Here is a 24,630-nt window from a genome sequence, read left to right as displayed (position 1 = left end):
GGCTCTCTCTGTGGCAGTGCGTAGCTCAAGACAAGCAGAGAATTATTATTACAAAAGCCCTCCAATTAACTTTCTGAGATGATAGGCTTTCTGTCTATCATTTATGACATTATGACGTTAAGGAACAGTTAATCTTGAGCTCTAGATTTCCTGTTTCTTCCTTTAACAAGCACCTTTGTCAGCACCTATGTTGTTTTAAATCATGTTTTACCTTTAAATCAGCTGTGTCATTCTTTATTTAAAGAAAATCGTCTTGCAACGTATTTTTACATTTTACTACCTTTCTCGTATTAGGCAGCTCATATCTTTAATACAGGCACAAGTTTCAAGAACAGCCCAAAAAGAAAGGAGAGAGAAATAGTTATAACTTTGTAATCTCACAAATAATGATGTTCATGATCAGTTTCTCGTTTTATTGTAGGTTGATGGTTCAGGTTAGAACTGGGTTTGGGAAATGCAAGCACAACTGGAGCTGTGTATGAAGGTGCACCCAAAGTAACGATACAGAACACAACGCAACTTTTTGGCTTATATGCTGAACGTGAGTGTAAATATTAAGGTGCTGGTTGCATTAATCCTATTGAGCGATTGCTATTTAATTGTATATTGACATGGAACAGTTATCTCATTCAATTGAGCACATTAAACAGCAGAACTCACCAGCTTATTGTTTTCATTAGTGCTCAAAATATTTTTTTTCCTCTGCGTGCTGCTAATAATTATTATTGCAGAAAGTGGCCTATATGTTGTCAAAACATATAAGTAATGCTGAAAGATACAATGGGTAAGAGTTTTGTGTTAAAACATTGTTACAAGGCCATTGTAAATCCCTTCCTATCATTGAAAAAGGCTCACTGGCATGTTGACTCATCCTCTCCATGTGTTTATAGTCCTTACGTTCGGGTTTCCAAGTGTACATTTGTCGGGCTGTCACTCTGTATCAAACTGTAGCAAATTAGCTATAGTTAGCTTGGCGAATTTACAAATATCCACTTTCAATAAAACATAAGCAATACGAACATAGTAGCGATTGCACAAGCGTTGTGCTTCAGGTGGATATTTGTAAATTCGGGAAGCTGACTCTTGTAATGGCTCATTTTCTTGTTGTTAGTGATAGCAAACTGGTATTGTTTTCTAACTAGTTAAGCAATAGTAGGCTGAGCTGTATAATGGGGCGGCCTGTAGTGTAGTGGTTAAGCTACAAGACTGTGGCGTAGTGGTTAAGGTACATGACTGTAGCGTAGTGGTTAAGGTACATGACTGTAGCGTAGTGGTTAAGCTACAAGACTGTGGCGTAGTGGTTAAGGTACATGACTGTAGCGTAGTGGTTAAGGTACATGACTGTAGCATAGTGGTTAAGGTACATGACTGTAGCGTAGTGGTTAAGGTACATGACTGTAGCGTAGTGGTTAAGGTACATGACTGTAGCGTAGTGGTTAAGGTACATGACTGTAGCGTAGTGGTTAAGGTACATGACTGTAGCGTAGTGGTTAAGCTACAAGACTGTGGCGTAGTGGTTAAGGTACAAGACTGTAGCGTAGTGGTTAAGGTACATGACTGTAGCATAGTGGTTAAGGTACATGACTGTAGCGTAGTGGTTAAGGTACATGACTGTAGCGTAGTGGTTAAGGTACATGACTGTAGCGTAGTGGTTAAGGTACATGACTGTAGCGTAGTGGTTAAGCTACAAGACTGGTGTAGTGGTTAAGATACAAGACTGTAGCGTAGTGGTTAAGCTACAAGACTGTGGCGTAGTGGTTAAGCTACAAGACTGTGGCGTAGTGGTTAAGGTACATGACTGTAGCGTAGTGGTTAAGCTACAAGACTGTGGCGTAGTGGTTAAGGTACATGACTGTAGCGTAGTGGTTAAGCTACAAGACTGTAGCGTAGTGGTTAAGGTACATGACTGTAGCGTAGTGGTTAAGCTACAAGACTGTGGCGTAGTGGTTAAGGTACATGACTGTAGCGTAGTGGTTAAGCTACAAGACTGTGGCGTAGTGGTTAAGGTACATGACTGTAGCGTAGTGGTTAAGCTACAAGACTGTGGCGTAGTGGTTAAGGTACATGACTGTAGCGTAGTGGTTAAGGTACATGACTGTAGCGTAGTGGTTAAGCTACAAGACTGTAGCGTAGTGGTTAAGGTACATGACTGTAGCGTAGTGGTTAAGCTACAAGACTGTGGCATAGTGGTTAAGGTACATGACTGTAGCGTAGTGGTTAAGCTACAAGACTGTGGCGTAGTGGTTAAGGTACATGACTGTAGCGTAGTGGTTAAGCTACAAGACTGTGGCGTAGTGGTTAAGGTACATGACTGTGGCATAGTGGTTAAGGTACATGAGTGTAGCATAGTGGTTAAGGTACATGACTGTAGCATAGTGGTTAAGGTACATGACTGTAGCGTAGTGGTTAAGGTACATGACTGTAGCGTAGTGGTTAAGGTACATGACTGTAGCGTAGTGGTTAAGGTACATGACTGTAGCGTAGTGGTTAAGGTACATGACTGTAGCGTAGTGGTTAAGGTACATGACTGTAGCGTAGTGGTTAAGCTACAAGACTGGCGTAGTGGTTAAGGTACATGACTGTAGCGTAGTGGTTAAGCTACAAGACTGTAGCGTAGTGGTTAAGGTACATGACTGTAGCGTAGTGGTTAAGGTACATGACTGTAGCGTAGTGGTTAAGGTACATGACTGTAGCGTAGTGGTTAAGGTACATGACTGTAGCGTAGTGGTTAAGCTACAAGACTGTGGCGTAGTGGTTAAGGTACATGACTGTAGCGTAGTGGTTAAGCTACAAGACTGTAGCGTAGTGGTTAAGGTACATGACTGTAATGTAGTGGTTAAGGTACATGACTGGTTGGGGTGCATGTTGGGGGTTCGATCCCCAGTATAGCCACAATAAGATCCGCACCGCCATTGGGCCCTTGAGCAAGGCCCTTAACCCTGCATTGCTCCAGGAGCAGATTGTCTCCTGCTTAGTCCAATCAACTGTACGTCGCTCTGGATAGGAGCGTCTGCCAAATGTCATTAATGTAATGTAATGAGTGTTGTGGTTTGAGGTTCTTTGTTGTTGCCATTCTTCCCTTGACCGTTAGGTGTCCAAAATTACCTATTGTACCTTTAAAAGATGCAAGATTTAGCTAAGCGTATATTACGTAGTCTCTCCGCTCGAGTTTGTGCGGTACTTTTCTTTAGAAACCGCCATTTTAACACCCATAACAACCATAATTTAATATTTCTCCTCTGGCCACGCTGGTTATGTCATTCTCCTTTATAGAAACTGTCACAGGTTATCGTCTGATTATCAATGTTTCACCCTTTCTCTATTTCACAAATTCACTATGCAAAATTAAACATGAAGCAGGTATATCAGACATTTAGGTCAATTTCATTCCCCTTTAGTAAACAATGCCGATGACAACATAAAGATATTCTCTCTCACCCCTAAAGGAAAGACTTCATGGGCACCGACCGCTGTGTTCAACCTCCGATATCCGAAACTGTTCATGATTGTCTGCGTTCATTATTTTATGTATTTATTTATTTACGTTGCAAAAGACTGTATAGCCTACAGATCAATTCACAGGAAAATAACATCCACTTTTCCAGACGGGACAGCCCTGTTCAGCAGTGATTTTATATGGAAGTAAACTTGCAGACCTGGTGTGAATGGCATGGTCTGTCATGTGGTGTGCGGGTCGATCCCGGGTCGATATCCCTGTACATCCTGGGTGTTCTGTGAGAAAGGGCTTTCAGAGGATAGCATATTCTTCTGTATTAATCGGTCCTCTGCCTGGCACTTGGTATGAACCCAATGCCTTTTGTAGAACCTCCTTCTCCTTATTGCATATAGCAAACGGGAGAATAATTGAATAAGATAACTGGCCATGAGCCTATCTCAGAGTGCCCAAGTGCTCTCGAGTTATTCCCGGCCTCAGCATGTGTGATCCGGACATTAGGTCTGCAGAACTCATGGTGATTGCAGGAGCTCTGTTCGAGTGCTGGTCCTTCAGAGAGCCTTCATCAGATTAGAGCTGCTTCCCTGGGCTCCTCAACACATGGATGAAATTACACTTTAATTGAAATCTCCTTATAAATAGCCTAAATTGTAGCTCTGTGATTCAGGAAAACAGGATTGCTCTGCTGCGGAAATCTAATCGGCCTCGTGGTCTAACTGCCTTCTGGAACCTTGTATTATTGTTATAATAATTCCTTATTGGTTTTTTTAATGAATCTGCTCTCTGTGATTTGGCAGGTATGACGTCTTGAAGCTGCATGCGGAGGCTCATCTTTACTGTAAATTGAGTTGACAGTGAAGTCAGCTCTGCTGTCCTGCCTTTTAATAAAGACAAATGTGTAGCCAAAGCAGAGACCTGTCCGTTTAGATGATTAATTGCTACTAGTTCCAGTTAACTGGATCACCGGTGTAATTTATTCCGGTGAAATTGAGATTCTCTGTTTCTCCAGCACATTTGCATACAGATTTGCATGATGGGAGGAGCAGGAGGCTATACAAGTACGCACTGTTCGTCTGTCTTCTCCACTCAGGCTGTTTTATCCTGTGTCGGGCCGATTTATCCTGTGTCGGGCCGATTTATCCTGTGTCGGGCCGATTTATCCTGTGTCGGGCCGATTTATCCTGTGTCGGGCCGATTTATCCTGTGTCGGGCCGATTTATCCTGTGTCGGGCCGATTTATCCTGTGTCGGGCCGTTTTATCCTGTGTCGGGCCGATTTATCCTGTGTCGGGCCGATTTATCCTGTGTCGGGCCGTTTTATCCTGTGTCGGGCCGTTTTATCCTGTGTCGGGCCGATTTATCCTGTGTCGGGCTGTTTTATCCTGTGTCGGGCTGATTTATCCTGTGTCGGGCCGTTTTATCCTGTGTCGGGCCGTTTTATCCTGTGTCGGGCCGTTTTATCCTGTGTCGGGCCGATTTATCCTGTGTCGGGCCGATTTATCCTGTGTCGGGCCGTTTTATCCTGTGTCGGGCTGATTTATCCTGTGTCGGGCCGTTTTATCCTGTGTCGGGCCGATTTATCCTGTGTCGGGCTGTTTTATCCTGTGTCGGGCTGATTTATCCTGTGTCGGGCCGTTTTATCCTGTGTCGGGCCGTTTTATCCTGTGTCGGGCCGTTTTATCCTGTGTCGGGCCGATTTATCCTGTGTCGGGCCGATTTATCCTGTGTCGGGCCGTTTTATCCTGTGTCGGGCTGATTTATCCTGTGTCGGGCCGATTTATCCTGTGTCGGGCCGATTTATCCTGTGTCGGGCCGTTTTATCCTGTGTCGGGCTGTTTTATCCTGTATATGGGTCTGTTTGTTCATGGTGATAGAAGCGCTTCAGTACCCAATAAAACAATGCCAAAGAATGGCTAAATTGGTGTAATTTATATAAATGTCGATATAGATCATAGGCATCGACTCATACTGTTTACATAATCAGTAGTTGTCTATTGATTGTAGTATGTGTTTCTTGTTTGAACAGTTAAATTAGCATGTTTTCCACTGCCAGTCTTGAGATTCACCTCAGGGCATCACTGTGCGCGGGTGCAGTCCATGTGCAGTATGAGTCAACTATTGGCTGTGTGTGAGTGTGTCTTTGGCCTACAGGATGTGGCTGCTACACATGTTTGCTAGGAGGAGAATGTCTTTGTGTGAATGTCATGTTTTCACCTACCACGAGACCTCATGGTCTCCTAAAATGGAAACATGATTAAGATGAGGACAAATTGATTAGGTGCTTCTCTCACCAGGTGCAGAAGAAGTCGTGTGGGGATAGTGATTCATGGATTGACGTTTTTCTAAGTGCAGCCGGGTTTGAAACCTAAGTGTGAACTTTTTAAAATTCCCTTTTGCCATTTAGTCTTTCTACATGCACATAGCTGTATTCTACACGCACATGGCTGTATTGCACATAGCTGTATTGCACATGGCTGTATTCTACACGCACATGGCTGTATTCTACATGCACATGGCTGTATTGCACATGGCTGTATTCTACACGCACATGGCTGTATTCTACACGCACATGGCTGTATTCTACATGCACATGGCTGTATTCTACATGCACATGGCTGTATTCTACACGCACATGGCTGTATTCTACACGCACATGGCTGTATTCTACACGCACATGGCTGTATTCTACATGCACATGGCTGTATTGCACATGGCTGTATTCTACATGCACATGGCTGTATTGCACATGGCTGTATTCTACACGCACATGGCTGTATTGCACATGGCTGTATTCTACACGCACATGGCTGTATTGCACATGGCTGTATTGCACATGGCTGTATTCTACATGCACATGGCTGTATTCTACATGCACATGGCTGTATTGCACATGGCTGTATTCTACATGCACATGGCTGTATTCTACACGCACATGGCTGTATTCTACATGCACATGGCTGTATTCTACACGCACATGGCTGTATTCTACATGCACATGGCTGTATTCTACACGCACATGGCTGTATTCTACATGCACATGGCTGTATTCTACATGCACATGGCTGTATTGTGTAGTTTCCCGTATCCGCTGCATTGTGCCTTAGAGTTGAATCCGGGTTAGGGGCCTGTGAGCTGACTAGTGTGATACAGGGCCTCACAGCTGCAGAGACACTCCAGCAGGATGTCAGCACGAGGCCACACTCGCTGGGTTACTCCCCCACACTCGCTGGGTTACTCCCCCACACGCTGGGTTACTCCCCCACATTCGCTGGGTTACTCCCCCACATTCGCTGGGTTACTCCCCCACACTCGCTGGGTTACTCCCCCACACTCGCTGGGTTACTCCCCCACACGCTGGGTTACTCCCCCACATTCGCTGGGTTACTCCCCCACACTCGCTGGGTTACTCCCCCACACTCGCTGGGTTACTCCCCCACATTCGCTGGGTTACTCCCCCACACGCTGGGTTACTCCCCCACACTCGCTGGGTTACTCCCCCACACTCGCTGGGTTACTCCCCCACATTCGCTGGGTTACTCCCCCACACTCGCTGGGATACTCCCCCACACTCGCTGGGATACTCCCCCACACTCGCTGGGTTACTCCCCCACATTCGCTGGGTTACTCCCCCACACTCGCTGGGTTACTCCCCCACACTCGCTGGGTTACTCCCCCACACTCGCTGGGTTACTCCCCCACATTCGCTGGGTTACTCCCCCACACTCGCTGGGTTACTCCCCCACACTCGCTGGGTTACTCCCCCACACTGTGGTTCTGCCCCTGCTAATGGCAGCAACCGCTGTCCTGCAGAAAGCAAAAAAACCTGTAGGACCTGTAGGTGTATGGGTTTGGGTTCTGATGGCTGTGATTGGGCCATATCCTGCTGTGTCGGTGACTGTGATTGGGCCATATCCTGCTGTGTCGGTGACTGTGATTGGGCCATATCCTGCTGTGTCGGTGGCTGTGATTGGGCATATCCTGCTGTGTCGGTGACTGTGATTGGGCCATATCCTGCTGTGTCGGTGACTGTGATTGGGCATATCCTCCTGTGTCGGTGGCTGTGATTGGGCCATATCCTGCTGTGTCGGTGACTGTGATTGGGCATATCCTCCTGTGTCGGTGGCTGTGATTGGGCCATATCCTGCTGTGTCGGTGACTGTGATTGGGCATATCCTGCTGTGTCGGTGGCTGTGATTGGGCCATATCCTGCTGTGTCGGTGACTGTGATTGGGCCATATCCTGCTGTGTCGGTGGCTGTGATTGGGCATATCCTGCTGTGTCGGTGACTGTGATTGGGCCATATCCTGCTGTGTCGGTGACTGTGATTGGGCATATCCTGCTGTGTCGGTGGCTGTGATTGGGCCATATCCTGCTGTGTCGGTGGCTGTGATTGGGCCATATCCTGCTGTGTCGGTGGCTGTGATTGGGCATATCCTGCTGTGTCGGCGGCTGTGATTGGGCCATATCCTGCTGTCGGTGGCTGTGATTGGGCCATATCCTGCTGTGTCGGTGGCTGTGATTGGGCCATATCCTGCTGTCGGCGACTATGATTGGGCCATATCCTGCTGTGTCGGTGACTGTAATTGGGCCATATCCTGCTGTGCCGGTGGCTGTGATTGGGCATATCCTCCTGTGTCGGTGACTGTAATTGGGCCATATCCTGCTGTGTCGGTGGCTGTGATTGGGCATATCCTCCTGTGTCGGTGGCTGTGATTGGGCCATATCCTGCTGTGTTGGTGACTGTGATTGGGCATATCCTGCTGTGTCGGTGGCTGTGATTGGGCATATCCTGCTGTCGGTGGCTGTGATTGGGCATATCCTCCTGTGTCGGTGACTGTGTGTTTAAAGCGCAGTCCTGCTGCAGAGGTGATACTTTATTAATGTCAAGTCGCCAAGTGATTTTGTGGGAGAATTTATTTTCTCTGGGGCAGAATGAGATTGTGTTTTGCTAGGTCATGTATCAGAGAAGGCCACTGGATTCTCCTCTATTGATCTTCATCACTGCGCATTGCTCCCCAGCAGATGTAATACTGCTGTCCCCATCCAGTCCAGCACAGTTAGTTTATCTCATTTCTTTTGATAAAAATGTTTAACATGATGCATGACGAATACATCTGACTTCACCGGCATTTAAAATGCACATAACCTGGAAGAGAAGAAGTCTCTCTCTCTCCCTCTCCAACATCCCTCCATCTCTCTCTCTCTCTCTCTCTCTCTCTCTCTCTCTCTCTGTTCAGTATCTGTCCCATGCACACAGTTTCTGCCCTCCTCCTCCCTCAGATGTGTGTGTAACTTGTGGATCAGCTGCTTCATAAGGGGAAATGAAGGGATTATTTTAAAGACCTTTCGGAATAAAATTAAGAGACTGGATCTGCACCCCCGGGGGGTTACTGATAAGGACAGAGTCTTTGGTTAATGGTCGTCATGGCAGCAGTGAATCCTGTGGATATGTATTAGCATGGTTATGACGGCCCTCTGCAGGTGTAATATTGTGATGTCACATAGCCAGAGATCTCTGTCCCGGGATTGTCCACTCTGCTGATTGCTCTCCTCTCCTCTCCTCTTGCAGAGCACCTGAAGGCGTCTCTAGAGGAGTACATGGTGCGCATTCCCAAGGTCCGCATCCTGCGCACCAAGAAGAGGGAGGGGCTAATCAGAACAAGGCTGCTGGGGGCGGCGGCCGCCAAGGGGGAGGTGATCACGTTCCTGGACTCTCACTGCGAGGCCAACGTCAACTGGCTCCCACCGCTGCTGGGTACGACCCCCAACCCCATCCCCAACCCCATCCCCATCCCCATCCCCAACCCCATCCCCATCCCCATCCCCATCCCCAACCCCAACCCCAACCCCAACCCCAACCCCATCCCCATCCCCATCCCCATCCCCATCCCCATCCCCATCCCCATCCCCATCCCCATCCCCATCCCCATCCCCAACCCCAACCCCAACCCCATCCCCAACCCCAACCCCAACCCCAACCCCAACCCCAACCCCAACCCCAACCCCAACCCCAACCCCAACCCCAACCCCATCCCCATCCCCATCCCCAACCCCAACCCCATCCCCAACCCAGACCCCATCCCCAACCCCAAAAAATTCATCATCGCTAACGAACGAAAGCTAGTTATTCAGCTTGAGCTTTTCATCAATACTTACTGAAACTCAACAACACCTGTTTGAAGAAAGGACAAAACACTTTCAAAGCATTTAAGGGTTTCTGTTTGCCAAAAATGCCTATTATTTATCAAATTCTAGATTCGAGATGAAAAGAAATCTGTCATTCTGACAGACAGTTAATAAGGAAAATGAATAGGGACCAATGACAATGTCATGATTTGCAACTAAAAATAAAAACAAAATCCAAGCTGTGCATTAACGCTTGAAAGCTAGTGTGAAAAAACAAGCATTCCAGCATTGTTTCTGTTCATCAAGTCGAAAGATTTTGAGAAACTTGCTGAAATGCTACCACCTTTGGCATTTGGCTAGTTGTGTGGAAATGTGTTGTTGTACGTGTGGCCCTGTGTTAGCAGCTTGGAGGACTTTCTCCTTCTTTATTGTGAAATGAAGCCGTGCTCGGCTCAGTGGTGTTCACTTCAGAAAGAGGACAAACGGTCTTATGTTGGAGCCCAGGCTGACCAGGAGAGGATGCAGAGCACACTTGATGTTGTGTGAACCCCAAACTGTAGCACACCGCCTGATGCAGACATGAAAGAACATATTAGTGCGTGTTTAGTGTGCAGCGCTTCTGTTCTGCTCCTGTGTGTGTTCCCCCTGGGAACTGCAGCTGAAGGTAAAGTTGGCACAGTCATCCTGGCTCGTTTCCTTGTTCCTGACGGAATGGTTCCTTGTGTTGATCTTGCACCCTCAGACCGGATCGCCCAGAACCGCAAGTCCATTGTGTGTCCCATGATCGACGTGATCGACCACGATAACTTCGGCTACGAGACCCAGGCGGGCGATGCCATGCGTGGGGCCTTCGACTGGGAGATGTACTACAAGCGCATCCCCATCCCAGCCCGGCTGCAGAAGGACGATCCCAGTGAACCTTTTGAGTGAGTATCCCCGCTGCTGACCAACAGTCATCTTTAGGAGCAGGCGTCTCATTCTACACCTAGCGCCCCTCTGTCTCCCAGCGCCCCTCTGTCTCCCAGTGCCCCTCTGTCTCCCAGAGCCCTCTATGCCCCTCTGTCTCCCAGCGCCCCTCTATGCCCCTCTGTCTCCCAGAGCCCCTCTGTCTCCCAGAGCCCGTCTGTCTCCCAGAGCCCCTCTGTCTCCCACAGCCCCTCTGTCTCCCACAGCCCCTCTGTCTCCCACAGCCCCTCTGTCTCCCAGCGCCCCTCTGTCTCCCAGCGCCCCTCTGTGCCCCTCTGTCTCCCAGAGCCCCTCTGTGCCCCTCTGTCTCCCACAGCCCCTCTGTCTCCCACAGCCCCTCTGTCTCCCACAGCCCCTCTGCCTCCCACAGCCCCTCTGTCTCCCACAGCCCCTCTGTCTCCCAGAGCCCCTCTGTCTCCCAGAGCCCGTCTGTCTCCCAGAGCCCGTCTGTCTCCCAGAGCCCCTCTGTCTCCCACAGCCCCTCTGTCTCCCACAGCCCCTCTGTCTCCCACAGCCCCTCTGTCTCCCACAGCCCCTCTGTCTCCCACAGCCCCTCTGTCTCCCACAGCCCCTCTGTCTCCCAGCGCCCCTCTGTGCCCCTCTGTCTCCCAGAGCCCCTCTGCCCCTCTGTCTCCCACAGCCCCTCTGTCTCCCAGCGCCCCTCTGTCTCCCAGCGCCCCTCTGTCTCCCAGCGCCCCTCTGTCTCCCAGCGCCCCTCTGTCTCCCAGCGCCCCTCTGTCTCCCAGAGCCCCTCTGTGCCCCTCTGTCTTGCAAGAATGCCACCAAACAATTCAACCATTTCAGTCCCAAGCCCAATAGGAAGTGGCTCCACTCAAATCCCAGGAGTTTGTCATTGTGATTGTTTGAAAAGGTATTAGGTCGATGTTGGGACTGAAAGGGTAATCAGATGCAGGTTTAGCACTGCTGGAAAACCAGCACACTTTCCATCAGGGTGGGGGCTTCAGGGACCCCCAGCTCCAGAGACCTGAGGGACTCTGTTCCTTCCAGACGAGACCAGGCTTATGTACTCCTGGCTGTTGCGGACACTTGCTGTGAGGTCAATACTATTGAGTTCTGACCCTAACCCTAACCCTCCTCTTCTGTTCAAATTAAAAACAAATTGTGACTTGGAATATTAATGGATGATGAAGCAAAAATCTTTTTTTTTATTCAAGTGCGGTGATCTGGGGTGGGAGGGTTAGGGTTAGGGTTAAGATGAGAGGGTTTTCAGTAGGAATCTCTGTGGACGAGCTGTTGATTCTTTTTGAGGAATTTTACAAAAGATGCCACTTTGTCTCCACGGCTACCTTCCTTATCTCCGGGGTGCAGCTCGTGGGTCTGAGCTGTGGAACACCGAGCAGCCTGCCTTTCATCCTCCACAGCGGAGGCTGGAGTTGTCTGTCCTTGCAGAAAATTCAATGTTAGCAGCTCCGTTGTGATTCATGGCTTCCTCTGTCTGCCCCACCCTCAGGTGGTCCTGAGTTTAAGCCCTAACTAGAGCTGATAAATGCCCGAGAAAGTCAAATGTTGAAATCCCACTTTCATTCAGAGAGATTTGCTGGCATGGTTGCCATGACAGCCGAAGCAGCAGAATAAAGAATGAGTGTTATGCTTTCCTGCTGAGCAGGCCTTTAAGACATGGTGTCTCATTAGAATCTGCTGCGCATATAATTGTCTCTCATTGTTCTGCAAACAGAATCCAGATGGTGATAAGAGGCCTAACAGATATAGTATACAGATGCATTGTGGGATATAGTATACAGATGCATTGTGGGATATAGTATACAGATGAATTGTGAGATATAGTATACAGATGCATTGGAAGGCCACTGAAGAACATTGAACTCATTGTAATGACTTCCAAGAAAGCATTCCCCACTCCATTATACCACCGCCACCTGCCTGGATTGTTGACAGGCAGGTTGCATCTCTGGATTCATGCTCTTGGTGCCAAATTCTGACCCTACCAGAATTAGTATTATACTAGTGCAGGGGTCGGCAACCCTGGTCCTGGAGAGCCGCAGGGTGTGCTGGCTTTCGTCTCCACCTTAAAATAAGCAACCGATTCAGACCCAAGAAACCAGGTGAGGTGAGTTTACTATGTAATCAACTGCTTTCATTGATCAATTAATGCCAAGTAACAACGAAAGCCAGCACACCCTGCGGCTCTCCAGGACCAGGGTTGCCGACCCCTGTACTAGTGTATAACTCGGCAGAAATCAAGATTCATCAGACCAGGCTACGTTTTTCCAGTCTTCAGTGGTCCAGTTTTGGTGAGCCTGTGCCCACTGCAGCCTCAGCTTTCTGTTCTTGGCTGACAAGTGAAACCCGACGTGGTCTTCTGCTGTTGTAGCCCATCAAGGTTTGGTGTGTTGTGAATTCTAAGATGCTTTTCTGCTCACCACAGTTGTACAGTTACTGTAGCCTTTCTGTCAGCTCAAACCAGTCTGGCCGGTCTTTGTTGACCTCTCTCATCCACAGAACTGCCACTCACTGGATGTTTTTTGTTTTTCACACCATTCTGAGTAAACATGTGATGTGAACATTAACTGAATCTCATGGCCCATATCTGCATGATTTTATTGCACTGCTGCCACATAATTGGCTGATTAGATAATCGCATGGATAAGTTGGTTTATTCCTAATAAAGTGCTCAGTGAGTAGTATATGCAGTGTGGGATATAGTATACAGGTGCATTGTGGGATATAGTATACAGGTGCATTTTGGGATATAGTATACAGGTGCAGTGTGGGATATAGTATACAGGTGCAGTGTGGGATATAGTATACTGGTGCATTGTGGGATATAGTATACAGGTGCAGTTTGGGATATAGTATACAGGTGCAGTGTGGGATATAGTATATAGGTGCATTGTGGGATATACTATACAGGTGCATTGTGGGATATAGTATACAGGTGCATTGTGGGATATAGTATACAGGTGCAGTGTGGGATATAGTATACAGGTGCAGTGTGGGATATAGTATACTGGTGCATTGTGGGATATAGTATACAGGTGCAGTTTGGGATATAGTATACAGGTGCAGTGTGGGATATAGTATGTAGGTGCATTGTGGGATATACTATACAGGGGCATTGTGGGATATAGTGTACTGGTGCATTGTGGGATATAGTATACAGGTGCAGTTTGGGATATAGTATACTGGTGCAGTGTGGGATATAGTATACTGGTGCATTGTGGGATATAGTATACTGGTGCAGTGTGGGATATAGTATACTGGTGCATTATGGGATATAGTATACTGGTGCATTGTGGGATATAGTTTCTCTCCATCACATGAATGACTCTGGAGTCTCTGGCTTCTTTAAAAACCCATGAAACCTCCTGTTGATGAGCTCCAGTCCTGGGCTACACCGGCTCGTCTCACTGCAGTCTTTTATTCACTTAACTGGAGAATCAGGGTTAGGGTTAGGGTTAGGGTCAGGGTTAGGGTTAGGGTTAGGGTCAGGGTCAGGGTCAGGGTTAGGGTTAGGGTTAGGGTTAGGGTCAGGGTCAGGGTTAGGGTTAGGGGTTAGGGTTTTTTTACAATATATCACAGGACTTGTTCCTGAAACGCAGGGGTGTCAAACAGCAGCATCGACTCTCACTAACATTCGGTGTAGATGGCTGTTGGCCCAATGCCTTCAATATCGGATAGAGTGCACTTGTGTGTGTGTGTGATGTACATTTATTCTACGCCCCACTGCATATGTCATTTCCCTGGGAAAGCTGGCTCTTAAATGTTCATCTGATATCAGAATCTGATCTCATGGGGCTGATGGTGCCTATTAATTATTCTAATAAATGTTCTGTTTCATGTCGATCAGTCTGTTTCTATTGTTTGTTTACTGGCATTTATTAGGTTGACAATTTATTGTTGATTCATCAGTGTCAATGTCTGTGCGGTTATTGATTATTGTTATAATGGTTTATTGTCCCTTTTGAAAAATTGATGTAAAGCCTCTTGGGTTTTATTCTTATATGGGCTGTATTATATGGGCTGTATTTTATGCTGTTTGCTCTTGTACTTGGACTGAGCGACAGTCTTGTGACCTGTTTTCATCTCTTTCCAGATCACCTGTAATGGCAGGTGGCCTTTTTGCTGTGGACAGGAAGTGGTTCTGGGAGCTTGGAGGATATGACACGGGTCTGGAGATCTGGGGGGGTGAACAGTACGAGATCTCCTTCAAGGTTGGTCTTCTTGAACCCTGCGCACTACTGGAGAAATCAGCCGTGAAGCTGACGTCACAAATGAAATGGCCAGTGTTACCTTGTTACAGCTCACTAAAAATGTATTTTTTATTCATTTATAACTGTATTAACTGTCCTACAAGTATCTGCATATGCTCTGGCGAGCCTTCACATCCAGAAATGTGATGGTTTATGTTTCCAAAAGAATTAGCATATGAAAAAGACGGTTATTCTCTGCGCTCCAATTGACCTTTGAAAGAAAATCCTAACCTCTGCACCCCCACTTATCCATCACTCTATTATTCAAATGACTGTAGAGATGGAGAAGCAGCAATTAATGATGGCAAACAGTGTTTCACCGACCCCTGGATTACACCATGTCCAACCCTTAATGGTGCTGTGGGCCTTAATCAAGTGGAAACCCATCCATTAGCTCATAAAATGGAGGTCTGTGTAAATGACCATATTGCTCTGCTGCCTCTGCTCTTGATTAAATAGGACTGTGCTGTACGCAGGTTATAGGGCAGTGAGGTGATTCATGAGACCCTAACCCTAACATCCCACATCACCCACTCGTTTAATATATGAACATCCCACATCATTCACTTGCCTTAACGTTGTGTGGCGTTTTTCCAATGGGCCCCCAGTGTTAAATCCCATTGGTCCTCACTGCTCAGTGCTTTGGTCTTGGGTTTAGGGGGGTGGGGGGGGGGTATTGTCCCTAATGGGTTGTTGATCACCACTGTCTCAGCTCTGCCCATTTGTTTCTGGACTTTGATTAAATGCTGAGCGAAAGCTGCTCCTGCTTTTCCTTTGACTCCGATACGCTGGCTCAAAGGGCAGTCTGTGCTCATGGTCGATACGATCAATGTGTCCGTTCGTCAAGAAACAGATTCAGGAAAGTGGATGAATTACTTCAGTATCAGGAAATAATTGTTAGTAATTTAGATGGTTATCTTCTTTTATGTGAGGAAAAACCATTTTAAGTCTTCATCCTTGTGGAATATCCATAATAGAAACTGGTTATGAGGTTGAAACGTCTCCCTGCAACAAGGGCGCTCATGTTCCAACAGTGAACGAATGGCACTGCCTATGCCTTTCTAAGCACCTTCTTGTTCTGAGATTTTCAGAGTTCAGTTCTCTGCAGCGTATTGTCCTGTTGGACTGAGCTGGTATAAATATTTGCTTGTCTGGAGGACCTAACGGTGAGGTTAAACAATGTGGGTGCCTGTGTGAAGCAGGTCATCTGTGTTCAATGTCTGCCCGAAAGTTTTTATTTCATTTTAGAACAGCTTTTAGTGGGAAAAGTGTTTCACTTTACTTTAGTAAATTTTATAACAGAGTCAGCCAATGTACAATGGAGTATAGGATGGATTTTAAATATTTTATTTGTTCGGCTGTGCATGAATTTGATTTTTTCAACCCCATTTTGAAATGTGGAGCCTACAGTGTGTTATGGGCGAGTGTTGTGATGTGTTAGTCAGGGTTAGTGTTGCAGCCTCACGCTGGCAGACTCTTTTAAGGTTTTACATTTTCAAAAGAGTGATTATGAAGTCCAGGGCCAGACGCCCGGTGGGAGCAGATGAGCGGATTAACCCTAACCCTAACCCTAATCCCTGGAGCATGCCGACCCCACACTCTCATGAGGGAGGGAGGCCGCTGGAGATCTCTGCCATGTTTTAATCGCTCTCGCTCACTGCAGATTTCTGCATTAATCCGCACCCTTTATAACACCCATTTTCTCTTCCTGTGGACAGATGTTGACCATGACCAGATACCAAGAATTAACTCTGAATGTTACAGTATTCAGTATTCAGTGTGCCGGGCGGGGAGGGAATGTGGACATGTCTGTACGGGTTAGGTTCATGGTTAAATACGATGCATCAGGAGTGAGTTTATGGTGCATCAGGAGTGAGTTTATGGTGCATCAGAAGTTAGTGTATGGTGCACCAGGAGTGAGTTTATGATGCATCAGGAGTGAGTTTGATGCACCAGGAGTGAGTGTATGGTGCACCAGGAGTGAGTTTATGGTGCACCAGGAGTGAGTGTATGATGCACCAGGAGTGAGTGTATGATGCACCAGGAGTGAGTGTATGATGCACCAGGAGTGAGTGTATGATGCACCAGGAGTGAGTGTATGGTGCACCAGGAGTGAGTTTATGATGCACCAGGAGTGAGTGTATGGTGCACCAGGAGTGAGTTTATGATGCACCAGGAGTGAGTGTATGGTGCACCAGGAGTGAGTTTGATGCATCAGGAGTGAGGTTATGATGCACCAGGAGTGAGTGTATGATGCACCAGGAGTGAGTGTATGATGCACCAGGAGTGAGTGTATGATGCACCAGGAGTGAGTGTATGGTGCACCAGGAGTGAGTTTATGGTGCACCAGGAGTGAGTGTATGGTGCACCAGGAGTGAGTTTGATGCATCAGGAGTGAGGTTATGGTGCACCAGGAGTGAGTTTGATGCATCAGGAGTGAGGTTATGATGCACCAGGAGTGAGGTTATAGCACCAGGGCATTTGACCTTGTGTCATACAGACTGTCAGACAATGCTTTTTTGACCCCAAAGCCCCTGGAGAGAACATTCCAGTGCTTCAGTCAGGTCAACCCCAGTCTCCGAACTCCTGTATAGTCCACAAGTCAGTACCTCATTCCTGTCTAAGTCTGTGTGCCTGTGCTATAGTCTGTGTGCCTGTACTATAGTCCGGAAGTGAGTGGCTATGTTAGCCGCGCCTGATTGGTTGATCCAAGAAGGGCAGCCTGTAGTGTAGTGGTTGAGGTACATGACTGGGACATTCAAAGTCGGTGGTTCGATCCCCGGTGTAGCCACAATAAGATCCACACAGCCGTTGGGCCCTTGAGCAAGGCCCTTAACCCTGCATTGCTCCAGGGGACGATTGTCTCCTGTGTAGTCTAATCAACTGTACGTCGCTCTGGATAAGAGCATCTGCCAAATGCCGTTAATGTAATGTAATGTAATCCACAGAGCCACATGCAGGCTCTGATGTGTTTTTATGCTGTTAACTATTCCACGTGAGCAGTGTTCCCTCCCAGGCTGATTAGATTAAATATTGATATGGCATAAGTGTATTTACATTACCTGGGATATGCACAGGCACAAGGTATGGGGACAAACATTTTTCTGCTTTTTGTTTAAATCTACGCAAATGCCCTCGTTCCCATTTCCCTCCCTGTCCCTGTCCCTGTCCCTGTCCCTGTCCCTGTCCCTGTCCCTGTCCCTGTCCCTGCCCCTGCCCCTGTCCCTGTCCCTGCCCCTGTCCCTGTCCCTGCCCCTGCCCCTGCCCCTGCCCCTGCCCCTGTCCCTGTCCCTGTCCCTGTCCCTGTCCCTGCCCCTGCCCCTGCCCCTGCCCCTGCCCCTGTCCCTGTCCCTGTCCCTGTCCCTGTCCCTGCCCCTGCCCCTGCCCCTGCCCCTGCCCCTGCCCCTGCCCCTGCCCCTGCCCCTGTCCCTGTCCCTGCCCCTGCCCCTGCCCCTGCCCCTGTCCCTGCCCCTGCCCCTGCCCCTGCCCCTGCCCCTGTCCCTGCCCCTGTCCCTGCCCCTGTCCCTGTCCCTGTCCCTGTCCCTAACTCTAACCATTTCCCGTATCTCACACATGCTGTGTGTGGATCAGTCAGGCAGGTGGGTGATAGTTTGTGGTGTGTTGCTCTGTGTGTGGATCAGTCAGGCAGGTGGGTGATAGTTTGTGGCTCTGTGTGTGGATCAGTCAGGAAGGTGGGTGATAGTTTGTGGTGTGTTGCTCTGTGTGTGGATCAGTCAGGCAGGTGGGTGATAGTTTGTGGTGTGTGGCTCTGTGTGTGGATCAGTCAGGCAGGTGGGTGATAGTTTGTGGCTCTGTGTGTGGATCAGTCAGGCAGGTGGGTGATAGTTTGTGGTGTGTTGCTCTGTGTGTGGATCAGTCAGGCAGGTGGGTGATAGTTTGGGGCTCTGTGTGTGGATCAGTCAGGCAGGTGGGTGATAGTTTGTGGTGTGTTGCTCTGTGTGTGGATCAGTCAGGCAGGTGGGTGATAGTTTGTGGTGTGTTGCTCTGTGTGTGGATCAGTCAGGCAGGTGGGTGATAGTTTGTGGTGTGTTGCTCTGTGTGTGGATCAGTCAGGCAGGTGGGTGATAGTTTGTGGTGTGTTGCTCTGTGTGTGGATCAGTCAGGCAGGTGGGTGATAGTTTGTGGTGTGTTGCTCTGTGTGTGGATCAGTCAGGCAGGTGGGTGATAGTTTGTGGTGTGTTGCTCTGTGTGTGGATCAGTCAGGCAGGTGGGTGATAGTTTGGGGCTCTGTGTGTGGATCAGTCAGGCAGGTGGGTGATAGTTTGTGGTGTGTTGCTCTGTGTGTGGATCAGTCAGGCAGGTGGGTGATAGTTTGTGGTGTGTTGCTCTGTGTGTGGATCAGTCAGGCAGGTGGGTGATAGTTTGGGGCTCTGTGTGTGGATCAGTCAGGCAGGTGGGTGATAGTTTGTGGTGTGTTGCTCTGTGTGTGGATCAGTCAGGCAGGTGGGTGATAGTTTGTGGTGTGTTGCTCTGTGTGTGGATCAGTCAGGCAGGTGGGTGATAGTTTGGGGCTCTGTGTGTGGATCAGTCAGGCAGGTGGGTGATAGTTTGTGGTGTGTTGCTCTGTGTGTGGATCAGTCAGGCAGGTGGGTGATAGTTTGTGGTGTGTTGCTCTGTGTGTGGATCAGTCAGGCAGGTGGGTGATAGTTTGTGGTGTGTTGCTCTGTGTGTGGATCAGTCAGGCAGGTGGGTGATAGTTTGTGGTGTGTTGCTCTGTGTGTGGATCAGTCAGGCAGGTGGGTGATAGTTTGGGGCTCTGTGTGTGGATCAGTCAGGCAGGTGGGTGATAGTTTGGGGCTCTGTGTGTGGATCAGTCAGGCAGGTGGGTGATAGTTTGTGGTGTGTTGCTCTGTGTGTGGATCAGTCAGGCAGGTGGGTGATAGTTTGTGGGCTCTGTGTGTGGATCAGTCAGGCAGGTGGGTGATAGTTTGTGGTGTGTTGCTCTGTGTGTGGATCAGTCAGGCAGGTGGGTGATAGTTTGTGGTGTGTTGCTCTGTGTGTGGATCAGTCAGGCAGGTGGGTGATAGTTTGTGGTGTGTTGCTCTGTGTGTGGATCAGTCAGGCAGGTGGGTGATAGTTTGTGGTGTGTTGCTCTGTGTGTGGATCAGTCAGGCAGGTGGGTGATAGTTTGTGGTGTGTTGCTCTGTGTGTGGATCAGTCAGGCAGGTGGGTGATAGTTTGTGGTGTGTTGCTCTGTGTGTGGATCAGTCAGGCAGGTGGGTGATAGTTTGGGGCTCTGTGTGTGGATCAGTCAGGCAGGTGGGTGATAGTTTGGGGCTCTGTGTGTGGATCAGTCAGGCAGGTGGGTGATAGTTTGTGGTGTGTTGCTCTGTGTGTGGATCAGTCAGGCAGGTGGGTGATAGTTTGGGGCTCTGTGTGTGGATCAGTCAGGCAGGTGGGTGATAGTTTGTGGTGTGTTGCTCTGTGTGTGGATCAGTCAGGCAGGTGGGTGATAGTTTGTGGTGTGTTGCTCTGTGTGTGGATCAGTCAGGCAGGTGGGTGATAGTTTGTGGTGTGTTGCTCTGTGTGTGGATCAGTCAGGCAGGTGGGTGATAGTTTGTGGTGTGTTGCTCTGTGTGTGGATCAGTCAGGCAGGTGGGTGATAGTTTGTGGTGTGTTGCTCTGTGTGTGGATCAGTCAGGCAGGTGGGTGATAGTTTGTGGTGTGTTGCTCTGTGTGTGGATCAGTCAGGCAGGTGGGTGATAGTTTGTGGTGTGTTGCTCTGTGTGTGGATCAGTCAGGCAGGTGGGTGATAGTTTGTGGTGTGTTGCTCTGTGTGTGGATCAGTCAGGCAGGTGGGTGATAGTTTGTGGTGTGTTGCTCTGTGTGTGGATCAGTCAGGCAGGTGGGTGATAGTTTGGGGCTCTGTGTGTGGATCAGTCAGGCAGGTGGGTGATAGTTTGTGGTGTGTTGCTCTGTGTGTGGATCAGTCAGGCAGGTGGGTGATAGTTTGTGGTGTGTTGCTCTGTGTGTGGATCAGTCAGGCAGGTGGGTGATAGTTTGGGGCTCTGTGTGTGGATCAGTCAGGCAGGTGGGTGATAGTTTGTGGTGTGTTGCTCTGTGTGTGGATCAGTCAGGCAGGTGGGTGATAGTTTGTGGTGTGTTGCTCTGTGTGTGGATCAGTCAGGCAGGTGGGTGATAGTTTGGGGCTCTGTGTGTGGATCAGTCAGGCAGGTGGGTGATAGTTTGTGGTGTGTTGCTCTGTGTGTGGATCAGTCAGGCAGGTGGGTGATAGTTTGTGGTGTGTTGCTCTGTGTGTGGATCAGTCAGGCAGGTGGGTGATAGTTTGTGGTGTGTTGCTCTGTGTGTGGATCAGTCAGGCAGGTGGGTGATAGTTTGTGGTGTGTTGCTCTGTGTGTGGATCAGTCAGGCAGGTGGGTGATAGTTTGGGGCTCTGTGTGTGGATCAGTCAGGCAGGTGGGTGATAGTTTGGGGCTCTGTGTGTGGATCAGTCAGGCAGGTGGGTGATAGTTTGTGGTGTGTTGCTCTGTGTGTGGATCAGTCAGGCAGGTGGGTGATAGTTTGGGGCTCTGTGTGTGGATCAGTCAGGCAGGTGGGTGATAGTTTGTGGTGTGTTGCTCTGTGTGTGGATCAGTCAGGCAGGTGGGTGATAGTTTGTGGTGTGTTGCTCTGTGTGTGGATCAGTCAGGCAGGTGGGTGATAGTTGTGGTGTGTTGCTCTGTGTGTGGATCAGTCAGGCAGGTGGGTGATAGTTTGTGGTGTGTTGCTCTGTGTGTGGATCAGTCAGGCAGGTGGGTGATAGTTTGTGGTGTGTTGCTCTGTGTGTGGATCAGTCAGGCAGGTGGGTGATAGTTTGTGGTGTGTTGCTCTGTGTGTGGATCAGTCAGGCAGGTGGGTGATAGTTTGGGGCTCTGTGTGTGGATCAGTCAGGCAGGTGGGTGATAGTTTGGGGTGTGTTGCTCTGTGTGTGGATCAGGCAGGTGGGTGATAGTTTGGGGTGTGTTGCACACATGATGTTGGGGGGCTCCAGTCACAAATGAAATGGCCCTGGTTCTGTTCCTGTTCCTGCCCTGGTTCTGTTCCTGCCCTCACCTTGCCTTTCTAAACTCTTTACTATTTTTCCCTCATTTGGACTTCCTACTTTTCCTGTTAATATATTCCCTAACTGTAACCTTTCCAGCCTATTTTATTTGCTATTTTAGATCATAATAGATATAATAGATTTATAACACATTTCTGTCATATCCATTCTACCATTACACCTCTCCACCAGCGGAGGATGGGCTCTGCCTTCCTCCTGACATTTATTCCTGTTGGGAGTTTGTTTTTCTCAGCACTGGGGAGTTTTGGGGATCAGGTCTGGTGTTTGCCCTTCTGCTGTTCTGTAAAGCATCTTTTGGGACAGTCCTCTGTAAATAGTGCTGTACTGAGCTGTCTGCTCTCCCTGACAGCTCTCCCTGTGCAGGTGTGGATGTGTGTCTGACAGCTCTCTCCCCTGTGCAGGTGTGGATGTGTGTCTGACAGCTCTCTCCCCTGTGCAGGTGTGGATGTGTGCCTGACAGCTCTCTCCCCTGTGCAGGTGTGGATGTGTGTCTGACAGGCCTCTCTCCCTGTGCAGGTGTGGATGTGTGTCTGACAGCTCTCTCCCCTGTGCAGGTGTGGATGTGTGCCTGACAGCTCTCTCCCCTGTGCAGGTGTGGATGTGTGTCTGACAGCTCTCTCCCCTGTGCAGGTGTGGATGTGTGCCTGACAGCTCTCTCCCCTGTGCAGGTGTGGATGTGTGTCTGACAGCTCCTCTCCCCTGTGCAGGTGTGGATGTGTGACCTGACGGGCTCTCTCCCCTGTGCAGGTGTGGATGTGTGCCTGACAGCTCTCTCCCCTGTGCAGGTGTGGATGTGTGTCTGACAGCTCTCTCCCCTGTGCAGGTGTGGATGTGTGCCTGACAGCTCTCTCCCCTGTGCAGGTGTGGATGTGCGGGGGACGCATGGAGGATATCCCCTGCTCCCGCGTTGGACACATCTACAGGAAGTACGTCCCCTACAAGGTCCCAGGAGGGGTCAGCCTGGCCAGGGTGAGTCAGCGTGTGCCTGAATAACTCGGCACCCACGCCCCGGACAAATAGAAAGTCTCTCTCTCTCTCTCTCTCTCTCCTCTCTCTCTCTTCTCTTCTCTCTCGCTCTCTCTTCTCTCTCTCTCTCTCTCTCTCTCTCTCTCTCTCTCTCTCTCTCTCTCTCTCTCTCTCTCTCTCACTCTCTCTCCTCTCTCTCTCTCTCTCTCATCCTCCAAGGTTGCTATTCCTTCTCATCCTTGTAAACACAAATCTATTGATTTTGTGTAAGTATAGGGGGGTAGGATAGGCTCAGTGGTATTTTACTGACGGTGTGGTGTTCTCTGTACAGAACTTGACGCATGTTGTGGATGTGTGGGTGGGGTATAGGCTGAGTGGATGTGTGGGTGGGGTATAGGCTGAGTGGTGTATGTGTGGGTGGGGTATAGGCTGAGTGCTGTATGTGTGGGTGGGGTATAGGCTGAGTGGTGTATGTGTGGGTGGGGTATAGGCTGAGTGGTGTATGTGTGGGTGGGGTATAGGCTGAGTGGTGTATGTGTGGGTGGGGTATAGGCCACCAGTCACTTTTTCTACCCAGTCACTTAGAGGTTTGCGACTTGTTCATGGCTGGAAGAAACATTATGTTTTCTGTTGATTTGCCATCTCTCCTTACTATGTGAGAGAAATGTACTTATTTGAAAAGTTAGGGTTAGCGCATGGTGGAGGTGTGGATGGGGTTTTGGGGGTTAGGGTGGTATATGCTCAGTGGGTTAGCTGTATTGTTGGGTATAGAGGGTTATATGCTCAGCGGTATATGTGTGACAGTGTGGTGCTCTCTGTGCAGAACCTGAAGCGTGTGGCGGAGGTGTGGATGGACGAGTACGCTGAGTTCATTTACCAGCGGCGGCCGGAGTACCGGCACCTGTCGGCCGGAGACATGGGTGCCCAGAAGGAGCTGCGTAGCTCCCTGCACTGCCACGACTTCCGCTGGTTCATGAGCGAGGTGGCCTGGGACCTGCCCCAACACTACCCCCCTGTGGAGCCCCCCGCGGCAGCCTGGGGCGAGGTACGCCCCTCCCTCCCCCTGTCCAAAGAGACGCAGGTCTGCTGCTGGTGCTTTTCTGTACTTGTTGAGGTTGTTCTAAGGATGGTGGGTGGGTGAGCGGTGGTCTTCAGGGGTGTCAGAAGCCTCACTGTTTAATGGCCAAATGGTGATATTTTCTGCAGTACCTTGTCGCCATTATGTCATTGGATTTAGCTTTTTACTTGTTCTGAGGGAAGAATGGTCCTCACCTTTCCATGATCTCAGAAATGAGCCTGTGTTCATGGGTCTAACTGGGCCCAGTTCTGTTGAGCTTCAGTTTTCAGGAGAAAGGTAGTAAAAAGACTACTTAGCTCCTTACTTATTTCTCATGCCACAAATAAAGCTCAGAAACAGAATTGTGCCATAAACATTACGTTACATTACATTATGTGGCATTTAGCAGACGCTCTTCTCTAAACCCTTTGGCACTAACCATAGCCATGTCATAACTGTCCCCTTGTGTTTCTAAACTGCACTCTTTTGTTATTTGTTGATGAAATCTGGAATTGCTCTGGATATTGTAGTTATTGCTGCTTTTGTTGAAATTTGTAGAGTCTGTTTTTGGCTGTTCTGTGTAATCCTGTGGTAGCTGGCCATTTGTCTTTGTTGAAACGTTCTTCTGTAGTTCTGCTTCTCTCTGAGTTGTCTGTTCATGCATTTTCCGATATATTTATTCAAGATATTCCTCGCCTTCATCTTTTTTATGTTTGTTTGAGCTCGATGTAATTACAGCTTAATTG

At 48.9% G+C, this 24,630-nt stretch overlaps 1 protein-coding gene across 1 annotated transcript in view; it reads left to right on the top strand.

The window, feature by feature from the left end:
• Nucleotides 1-24,630, top strand: part of LOC133132960 (polypeptide N-acetylgalactosaminyltransferase 10-like) — a 59,167-nt gene that overhangs the window by 28,444 nt on the left and 6,093 nt on the right. Inside the window, exons 5-9 of the mRNA XM_061248812.1 lie at nt 9,023-9,208; nt 10,322-10,505; nt 14,621-14,738; nt 22,723-22,830; nt 23,651-23,872. Coding sequence (XP_061104796.1) covers nt 9,023-9,208; nt 10,322-10,505; nt 14,621-14,738; nt 22,723-22,830; nt 23,651-23,872 — 818 coding nt within the window. The remainder of the gene's footprint in view (nt 1-9,022; nt 9,209-10,321; nt 10,506-14,620; nt 14,739-22,722; nt 22,831-23,650; nt 23,873-24,630) is intronic.

Source organism: Conger conger, chromosome 7 (assembly GCF_963514075.1).
Source record: "Conger conger chromosome 7, fConCon1.1, whole genome shotgun sequence".
Taxonomy (NCBI): Eukaryota; Metazoa; Chordata; class Actinopteri; order Anguilliformes; family Congridae; genus Conger; species Conger conger.
The sequence above is the reverse complement of the archived record's forward strand: the minus strand, read 5'-3'. Positions and strand labels throughout refer to the sequence as shown.